This window comes from Ictalurus punctatus, chromosome 19 (genome assembly GCF_001660625.3).
Source record: "Ictalurus punctatus breed USDA103 chromosome 19, Coco_2.0, whole genome shotgun sequence".
Taxonomy (NCBI): domain Eukaryota; kingdom Metazoa; phylum Chordata; class Actinopteri; order Siluriformes; family Ictaluridae; genus Ictalurus; species Ictalurus punctatus.
The window spans coordinates 27,848,182-27,860,170 of NC_030434.2; the positions used below are offsets into that span (position 1 = coordinate 27,848,182).

General features: G+C 49.0%; 1 protein-coding gene across 2 annotated transcripts in view; it reads right to left on the reverse strand.

Moving 5' to 3' along the window:
• Positions 1 to 10,288, reverse strand: part of ccdc107 (coiled-coil domain containing 107) — a 17,993-nt gene extending 7,705 nt beyond the window's left edge. For both annotated transcript variants that reach the window (XM_053688228.1, XM_053688227.1), the window contains exon 1: positions 10,075 to 10,288. In XM_053688228.1, the coding sequence (XP_053544203.1) occupies positions 10,075 to 10,207 (133 nt within the window). In that variant the 5' untranslated portion in view covers positions 10,208 to 10,288. The remainder of the gene's footprint in view (positions 1 to 10,074) is intronic.
• Between the last annotated feature and the right edge of the window lie 1,701 nt (positions 10,289 to 11,989).

Here is an 11,989-nt window from a genome sequence, read left to right on the forward strand (position 1 = left end):
CCCTCTCTTTCTGTCTCCCTCCCTCTCTTTCTGTCTCCATCTCTCTCTTTCTGTCTCCCTCTCTCTCTTTCTGTCTCCCTCTCTCTCTTTCTGTCTCCCTCTCTCTCTTTCTGTCTCCATCTCTCTCTTTCTGTCTCTCTCCCTCTCTTTCTGTCTCCATCCCTCTCTTTCTGTCTCCCTCTCTCTCTTTCTGTCTCCATCTCTCTCTTTCTGTCTCCATCCCTCTCGTTCTGTCTCCATCCCTCTCGTTCTGTCTCTCCCTCTCTTTCTGTCTCTCTCCCTCTCGTTCTGTCTCTCCCTCTCTTTCTGTCTCTCTCCCTCTCTTTCTGTCTCTCTCCCTCTCGTTCTGTCTCCCTCTCTCTCTTTCTGTCTCTCCCTCTCTTTCTGTCTCCCTCCCTCTCTTTCTGTCTCCCTCCCTCTCGTTCTGTCTCCCTCCCTCTCGTTCTGTCTCCATCTCTCTTTCTGTCTCTCTCTCCCTCTCTTTCTGTCCCTCTCCCTCTCTTTCTGTCTCTCTCTCTTTCTGTCTCCATCTCTTTCTGTCTCCATCTCTTTCTGTCTCCCTGTCTCTCTTGCTGTCTCCCTGTCTCTCTTGCTGTCTCCCTCTCTCTCTTTCTGTCTCCATCTCTCTCTTTCTGTCTCCATCTCTCTGTCTCTCCCTCTCTGTCTCTCTCTCCATTACTCTCTCTCTCTCTCTGCGCATGCGTGGTGGAGGAGTGAGTGTGGTGTGTAGAGCATGTGAGAGCGGTTTGGCGTCTTGCCAAAGTTTTTCGCGAGTTTGCTTTTCTTGTTTTTCTTTCATTAATTTATTGAATATCTAGTTAGTGGGATAGCGGTGGTTGGTGAAAGTTGAGAGCGGGAGAGAGTGAGCGGGACGCGTCAGGTGTGTACCGGGGAACGGAGAACAGGGGGAGGAGGTTCTGCTGGCGGTGGGAGAGCAGGTCGGGAGTGAGAACATCTACTCCGCCTCCCGAATGAACAAAGCGGTGGTGACTTTCCTAAAGAAAGAAAGATTCGCCAACACGCTGTGTGAAAGTGGAATATGGCTGAAAGGTGTCACGCTACACGTCACCCCTCTTTCTGCCCCTGCGACGTGGGCCGTTGTTTCTAACGTCCCCCTTCATTAAAGACGAGGTGATCATGAAGGAGCTGGCCCGCTTCGGGAAGTTCCCCAGTCCCATGACGGACATCTGCTCGGCTGTAAGAACTCCGCGGTGAAACACGTCCTGTCTTTCCGCAGACAGGTTTATATGTTTATCAACAACCGAGAACAAACGCTGGACATAAACTGTAAGTGTAAACACAGTAACAGCAGCTACACCGTCTTCGCCACCACCGAACGCCCGAGGTGTTTCGGGTGTGGGGAGATCGGGCATAAACGGCTGAGCTGCCCACGCGGAGCGGTGCAGCCGGGGAGCTCCGGGGGAGACACGGCCGGGGTACAGCAGCAGCAGCGCGGAGACAGCCAGCGGGGGGACACCGGAGAACAGGAGCCTGGGGCAGAGGAGGTAACGACACACAGAGGTCACAGCAGGAAGAGGTCAGTGACGAACACAACACTACCACTCGTGCACCCAGTCACAGCACTGATACCCGCGCCCATTATAGTAATAAAAACAACACCGCAGACGGCGTCCATAACAAACCCTACACCGCTATCGCTGTCGGAGACGGTGACTCCACACAACCGCAACAGAAGAACCCCCAGGACAAGAACATCGTGAACAACGAAGATGACCAGGAAACAACAAGGGAGGAGATGGACAAGGTGGAGGAATCGTTTAAACAACCACAACACAGTGTCGAGATGTTGGAGGACTCGGGCCCAGAGTGCAGCGCAGGAGCTACAGGAGAGGAACCCCCACAGACACGGAGGAGGACGACGTCACCCCGGATCAACCACACACTCATTTAACTGTCCAGAACAACCTGAACAGCTCTACACCACAGAGCAGATCAACCGGGTTCTAGAACCGACGAAAGGAAAGCGCAATATCTCACTGACAAAACTCTTCCCGGACAGGAGAAACGTCATCAGATCTGTACAGCACACCCTGGGCGTGATGTCACCAAGGAGACGCTACAGAGGACGCGGACAGCATCCGCAAGAGGGGAACTGACGTGTGTTGACCTTTTCATTTAGAAATGGATGCGCAGTGAATTGGGATTAAATGACTACAACGGACTGGCAATCTCTCCGTCTCTCTCCGTCTCTCTCTCCGTCTCTCTCCGTCTCTCTCTCCGTCTCTCTCCGTCTCTCTCTCCGTCTCTCTCCTTCTCTCTCTGTCTCTCTTTCCGTCTCTCTCTCCGTCACTCTCTGTCTCTCTCTCAGTCACTCTCTGTCTCTCTCTCCATCACTCTCTGTCTCTCTTTCCGTCTCTCTCTGTCTCTCTCCATCTCTCTCCGTCTCTCTCCGTCTCTCTCTGTCTCTCTCTGTCTCTCTCCGTCACTCTCTGTCTCTCTCTGTCTCTCTTTCCGTCACTCTCTGTCTCTCTCCGTCTCTCTCTCTCCGTCACTCTCTCCGTCACTCTCTGTCTCTCTTTCCATCTCTCTCCGTCTCTCTCCGTCTCTCTCCGTCTCTCTCCGTCTCTCTCTCCGTCACTCTCTGTCTCTCTCCGTCTCTCTCTCCGTCACTCTCTCCGTCTCTCTCCGTCACTCTCTGTCTCTCTTTCCATCTCTCTCTGTCTCTCTTTCCATCTCTCTCTGTCTCTCTTTCCATCTCTCTCTGTCTCTCTTTCCATCTCTCTCTGTCTCTCTTTCCGTCACTCTCCGTCTCTCTCTCCGTCACTCTCTCCGTCACTCTCTCCGTCACTCTCTCCGTCACTCTCTGTCTCTCTCTCCGTCTCTCTCCGTCTCTCTCCGTCTCTCTCTCTCTCTATCTCTGTCTCTCTCACTCTCTGTCTGTCTCTGTCTGTCTCTCATTCTCTCTCTGTCTCTGTCTCTTTGTCTGTCTCTCTCCGTCTCTCTCTGTGTGTCTCTCTCTCTGTCTGTCTCTCATTCTCTCTCTCTCTGTCTGTCTCTCTCTCTCTCTTTGTCTGTCTCTCATTCTCTCTCTCTCTGTCTGTCTCTCTCCGTCTCTCTCTGTGTCTCTCTCTCTTTGTCTGTCTCTCTCTGTCTCTCTCTCTCTCTCTCTGTCTGTCTCTCATTCTCTCTCTCTCTTTGTCTGTCTCTCTCCGTCTCTCTCTCTTTGTCTGTCTCTCTCCATCTCTCTCTGACTCTCTCTCTCCTTGTCTGTCTCTCATTCTCTCTCTGTCTCTCTGTCTGTCTCTCTCTTTCTCTGTCTGTCTCTCTCCATGTCTCTCTCTCTTTGTCTGTCTCTCATTCTCTCTCTCTCTTTGTCTGTCTCTCATTCTCTCTCTGTATCTCTGTCTCTCTCTCTTTCTGAAAGAAAAAGATAAGCATATGAGACGATCGATGATTCATTTCATTTCCGGATATGTACGTGTAGATGTGGTGAAGAACACAGCACCTCTGGTGGAACACCACCCAACATTCAAATGAGCAAAAGTATTGGAACGGGCTCTTAATATTTGGTTGAATTTCCCTTGCTGTTGCAGACCATGTCTGAGAGGGGTGTGGCTTATGGGGGAATGACTGAGAATGGAAGGCGTGTCTGAGAGGGGTGTGGCTTATGGGGGAATGACTGAGAATGGAAGGCATGTCTGAGAGGGGTGTGGCTTATGGGGGAATGACTAAGAATGGAAGGCGTGTCTGAGAGGGGTGTGGCTTATGGGGGAATGACTGAGAATGGAAGGTGTGTCTGAGAGGGGTGTGGCTTATGGGGGAATGACTGAGAATGGAAGGCGTGTCTGAGAGGGGTGTGGCTTATGGGGGAATGACTGAGAATGGAAGGCGTGTCTGAGAGGGGTGTGGTTTATGGGGGAATGACAGAATGGAAGGCGTGTCTGAGAGGGGTGTGGCTTATGGGGGAATGACTGAGAATGGAAGGCGTGTCTGAGAGGGGTGTGGTTTATGGGGGAATGACTGAGAATATAAGGCGTGTCTGAGAGGGGTGTGGCTTAGGGGGGAATGACTGAGAATGGAAGGCGTGTCTGAGAGGGGTGTGGTTTATGGGGGAATGACTGAGAATATAAGGCGTGTCTGAGAGGGGTGTGGCTTAGGGGGGAATGACAGAGTGGAGGGCGCCAACACACACACACACACCGACACTCCGTAACACACACACACACACACCGACACTCCGTAACACACACACGCACACACACACACCGACACTCCGTAACACACACACACCGACACTCCGTAACACACACACACCGACACTCCGTAACACACACACACACACACACACACACACACACACACACACACACACACACACACACACCGACACTCCGTAACACACACACGCACACACCGACACTCCATAACACACACACGCACACACCGACACTCCATAACACAGACACACACACCGACACTCCGTAACACACACACACACACACACACACACCGACACTCCGTAACACACACACACACACACACCGACACTCCGTAACACACACACACACACACACCGACACTCCGTAACACACACACACACACACACCGACACTCCGTAACACACACACACACACACACACACCGACACTCCGTAACACACACACACCGACACTCCGTAACACACACACACCGACACTCCGTAACACACACACACCGACACTCCGTAACACACACACACCGACACTCCGTAACACACACACACCGACACTCCGTAACACACACACACACACACACACACCGACACTCCGTAACACACACACACCGACACTCCGTAACACACACACACCGACACTCCGTAACACACACACACACACACACACCGACACTCCGTAACACACACACACACACACACACACACCGACACTCCGTAACACACACACACACACACACACACACCGACACTCCGTAACACACACACACACACACACACACACACACACACACACACACACAGACACTCCGTAACACACACACACACACACACACACACACACCGACACTCCGTAACACACACACACACACACACCGACACTCCGTAACACACACACACACACACACCGACACTCCGTAACACACACACACACACACACACCGACACTCCGTAACACACACACACACACACACCGACACTCCGTAACACACACACACACACACACAGACACTCCGTAACACACACACACACACACAGACACTCCGTAACACACACACACACACACAGACACTCCGTAACACACACACACACACACAGACACTCCGTAACACACACACACACACACAGACACTCCGTAACACACACACACACACACAGACACTCCGTAACACACACACACACACACACAGACACTCCGTAACACACACACACACACACACAGACACTCCGTAACACACACACACACACACACACCGACACTCCGTAACACACACACACACACACACACCGACACTCCGTAACACACACACACCGACACTCCGTAACACACACACACCGACACTCCGTAACACACACACACCGACACTTCGTAACACACACACACCGACACTCCGTAACACACACACACCGACACTCCGTAACACACACACACCGACACTCCGTAACACACACACACCGACACTTCGTAACACACACACACTGACACTTCGTAACACACACACACACACACACACACACACACACACACACACTGACACTTCGTAACACACACACACCGACACTCCGTAACACACACACACTGACACTTCGTAACACACACACACTGACACTTCGTAACACACACACACACACACACACACACACACACACACACACACACACACTGACACTTCGTAACACACACACACTGACACTTCGTAACACACACACACTGACACACACTGACACTCTGTAACACACACACACACAGACACACACTGACACTCTGTAACACACACACACACAGACACACACTGACACTCTGTAACACACACACACACAGACACACACTGACACTCTGTAACACACACACACACAGACACACTGACACTCTGTAACACACACACACAGACACACTGACACTCCGTAACACACACACTGACACTTCGTAACACACACACACCGACACTTCGTAACACACACACACACACCGACACTTCGTAACACACACACACACACACAGACACACACTGACACTCTGTAACACACACACACACAGACACACTGACACTCTGTAACACACACACACACAGACACACTGACACTCTGTAACACACACACACAGACACACTGACACTTCGTAACACACACACTGACACTGACACTTCGTAACACACACACTGACACTGACACTTCGTAACACACACACTGACACTTCGTAACACACACACACAGACACACTGACACTCTGTAACACACACACACAGACACACTGACACTCTGTAACACACACACACAGACACACTGACACTTCGTAACACACACACTGACACTGACACTTCGTAACACACACACACTGACACTTCGTAACACACACACACAGACACACTGACACTCTGTAACACACACACACAGACACACTGACACTCTGTAACACACACACACAGACACACTGACACTCTGTAACACACACACACAGACACACTGACACTTCGTAACACACACACTGACACTGACACTTCGTAACACACACACTGACACTGACACTTCGTAACACACACACACTGACACTTCGTAACACACACACACAGACACACTGACACTCTGTAACACACACACACAGACACACTGACACTCTGTAACACACACACACAGACACACTGACACTTCGTAACACACACACTGACACTGACACTTCGTAACACACACACTGACACTGACACTTCGTAACACACACACTGACACTGACACTTCGTAACACACACACACTGACACTCTGTAACACACACACACAGACACACTGACACTTCGTAACACACACACCGACACTTCGTAACACACACACACACACCGACACTTCGTAACACACACACACACACCGACACTTCGTAACACACACACACACACCGACACTTCGTAACACACACACACACACACCGACACTTCGTAACACACACACACACACAGACACTTCGTAACACACACACACACAGACACTTCGTAACACACACACACACACAGACACTTCGTAACACACACAGACACTTCGTAACACACACACACACACTTCGTAACACACACACACACACTTCGTAACACACACACACACACACTTCGTAACACACACACACACACACTTCGTAACACACACACACTTCGTAACACACACACACACACACTTCGTAACACACACACACACACACAGACACTTCGTAACACACACACACACACAGACACTTCGTAACACACACACACACACACACACAGACACTTCGTAACACACACACACACACACACACACACCGACACTTCGTAACACACACACACACACACACACACACACACACCGACACTTCGTAACACACACACACACACACCGACACTTCGTAACACACACACACACACACCGACACTTCGTAACACACACACACACACACCGACACTTCGTAACACACACACACACACACCCCGACACTTCGTAACACACACACACCGACACTTCGTGTAACACACACACACACACACACCGACACTTCGCAACCCACACACACACCGACACTTCGTAACACACACACACACACACACACACACACACACACACACACACCGACACTTCGTAACACACACACACACACCGACACTTCGCAACACACCCACACACACCCCAACACTTCGTAACACACACACACACCGACACTTCGCAACACACCCACACACACCCCAACACTTCGTAACACACACACACACCGACACTTCGCAACACACACACACACACCCCAACACTTCGTAACACACACACACACCGACACTTCGCAACACACACACACACACACCGACACTTCGTAACACACACACACCCCCCCAACACTTCGTAACACACCCACACACACACACCGACACTTCGCAACACACACACACACACACACACACACACACACACACACACCGACACTTCGTAACACACACACACACCCACCGACACTTCGTAACACACACACACACACACACCGACACTTCGTAACACACACACACACAGACACTTCATAACACACACACACACACACACCGACACTTCGTAACACACACACACACACACTGACACTTCATAACACACACACACACACACACCGACACTTCGTAACACACACACACACACACACACACACACCGACACTTCGTAACACACACACACACACCAACACTTCGTGTAACACACACACACACACCGACACTTCCTAACACAAACCGACACTTCGTAACACACACAAACACCTCAACACTTCGTAACACACACACACACACACACACACACAGACACTTCGTAACACACACACACACCCCGACACTTCGTAACACACACACACACCCCGACACTTCGTAACACACACACACACCCCGACACTTCGTAACACACACACACACACCGACACTTCGTAACACACACACACACACACCGACACTTCGTAACACACACACACACACACCGACACTTCGTAACACACACACACACCGACACTTCGTAACACACACACACACACCGACACTTCGCAACACACACACACACACCGACACTTCGTAACACACACACACACACACACACACACACACACACACACACCGACACTTCGCAACACACACACCGACACTTCGCAACACACACACCGACACTTCGTAACACACCCACACACACACACCGACACTTCGCAACACACACACACACACACACACACACACACACAGACACTTCGTAACACACACACACACACACACACACACTTCGTAACACACACACACACACACACACACACACACACACACACCGACACTTCGTAACACACACACACACACACAGACACAGACACTTCGTAACACACACACACACACACCGACACTTCGTAACACACACACACACACACCGACACTTCGTAACACACACACACACACACACACACACCGACACTTCGTAACACACACACACACACACACACACACACACACACACACACCGACACTTCGTAACACACACACACACACACACACACACACACACACACAGACACTTCGTAACACACACACACACACACACACACACACACAGACAGACACTTTGTAACACACACACACACACACAGACACTTCGTAACACACACACACACACACACAGACACTTCGTAACACACACACACACACACACACACACACACACACACACACACACACACACCGACACTTCGTAACACACACACACACACACACACACACACACCGACACTTCGTAACACACACACACACACACACACACACACACACACACAGACACTTCGTAACACACACACACACACACACACACACACACAGACAGACACTTTGTAACACACACACACACACACAGACACTTCGTAACACACACACACACACACACAGACACTTCGTAACACACACACACACACACACACACACACACACACACACACACCGACACTTCGTAACACACACACACCGACACTTCGTAACTAACACACACCGACACTTCGTAACTAACACACACCGACACTTCGTAACTAACACACACACACACACACACACACACACACACACCGACACTTCGTAACACACACACACACCGACACTTCGTAACACACACACACACACACACACACACACACACACACCGACACTTCGTAACACACACACACACACCGACACTTCGTAACTAACACACACACACACACACACACACACACACACACACACACACACCGACACTTCGTAACACACACACACACACACCGACACTTCGTAACACACACACACACCGACACTTCGTAACTAACACACACACACACACACACACACACACACACACACACACACACACACACTTTGTAACACACTTTGTAACACACACTGTAACACACTCTCACCTTTCCGGAAGCGCGGATCGAGAGCCTTGTTGTCTCGCGCGCTGCCGCCAGTGAAGAAGCGCGGGAAGATGACGAAGAGGCAGATCGCGGCGGTGAAGAGCAGCACGAGCTGCTGAGAGGAGGACAGAACCATGACGCGCGCGCTGCTCCACCACCACCACTACTATTACACTCCGCGAGAGGAGCCGAGCAGCTGCCACACAACAACTTCCACTTCCACTTCCGCTTCCGCTTTCTCTCTCTCTCTTTCTCTTCCCCCCCCCCCCCACCGTCTCCCGGCACGCGCTCAATGAGGAACGACAACAACCGCGTCACCACTACCGCCCTCTACCGCAGCGGAGACAGACATTATCTGGGTGATGGCTCCTCTGTACATTTCTTTTATCAGACTGGTGATGTTAAATACTTCTACTGCTCCAGGAAAGTCTTTGAGGCATACTCTGCAGAGGGCCTTCTGGTCATCTGTGCAGGTTCTGCCACCAGCCACTAAAACAAGGTGGATTGTTGTAAAGAAAAAATAACTCTGTTGTGAAACACAGCATTTAAGGTCTGTGCATGGCACGTCTGATTGCAAGCCAAGCACAAGCTTGGATTTTGGTAAACAGTTACAAATCCTGTGTAATACTGTTGTCCATGAACCTCATTCTATTTGTGCTGTGCTCTCTCTCTCTCTCTCTCTCTCTCTCTCTATATATATATATATATATATATATATATATATATATATATATATATATATATATATATATACACCATTGTGGAATTGTGTACAGACTTTGTTTGTTTTTTTAAAGTTATTTGTCTGTTGTATTTGTAAATATGTTTTATCTTGCTTGCATTTGTAAATGTTTTAAAACTCTTGTCCTTATTTGCAATACATTTTCAATATCTTACTATAACACTGCATATATTATTTAGAAAGTTATTTTAATTTTGACAAACTGTGAATTTCACGTTCTCCTTTAACAGTTAATTTTACACACTGAAAGTATATCAAAATAGTAAATGTTGACAATGCCTGTTTTTAAAAAAGTTACATAGTTACAATATGTAACAGATGATATAATTTAAAAAACTAAAACATGATCAAAACATCAAAATGTTGATAAGATGCCAACTGTTAAGAAAGTTTAAAAATTAGGTTCATAGATTGAACACTAGGTGTCGCTATCACATAAGAATGAATCCGAAATTACGGCTGTAATGTTTACAATCTACCGGCAGCAGCAAAGACACAAGAAAAGTCCAGTGGGTTTCTATCGTCATTCCTCTGTATATCTTTTGACTCTCTCCAGATGTTCCATTGATGTGCTGATGGTCCACTTGGGTTGTAGAGGAAAGGGGTCAGAACCAGCACTCAGCTTTGTATCAGTTGTTGTGGGATGATTGTGTTGAATGCTGACTTGAAGTCTATGACCAGCATCATTACACAGATGTCTAGACGGGAGAGGGTGTAGCAGACATAGCATCCTCTGTTGAGCGTTTGGAAAATACAAAGCAAATGCAAAAGAGTACTTATGAGTATGAGCCTCAGAGTCATTTCTGAATTCAATTACAGTTTTAACTTAAAGTCTATTTTATCAAACTGAAGTTATTAACTGTTCCATGATGGAGACTTCACGGCAAAATGTTCGTAGCAATTGGAAGAACATTCACAGTCATCTTGATGGTTTCTGTGTGGTATCATCCACAGTAACCTCATTGATCTTCAGGCGGTCCATGATGGAGGGCATCCTCAGCATCAGCAAGTGATTTTCAGGTGATGAGAACTCCAACCAGAAGTAGATAGATAGATCGATAGATAGATAGACATACAGATAGATCGATAGATAGATAGACATACAGATAGATCGATAGATAGATCTAGAAGGAAGTAGGGCATCAGGATGGATCAGGCAGGTCCGGAGAGCAGAAG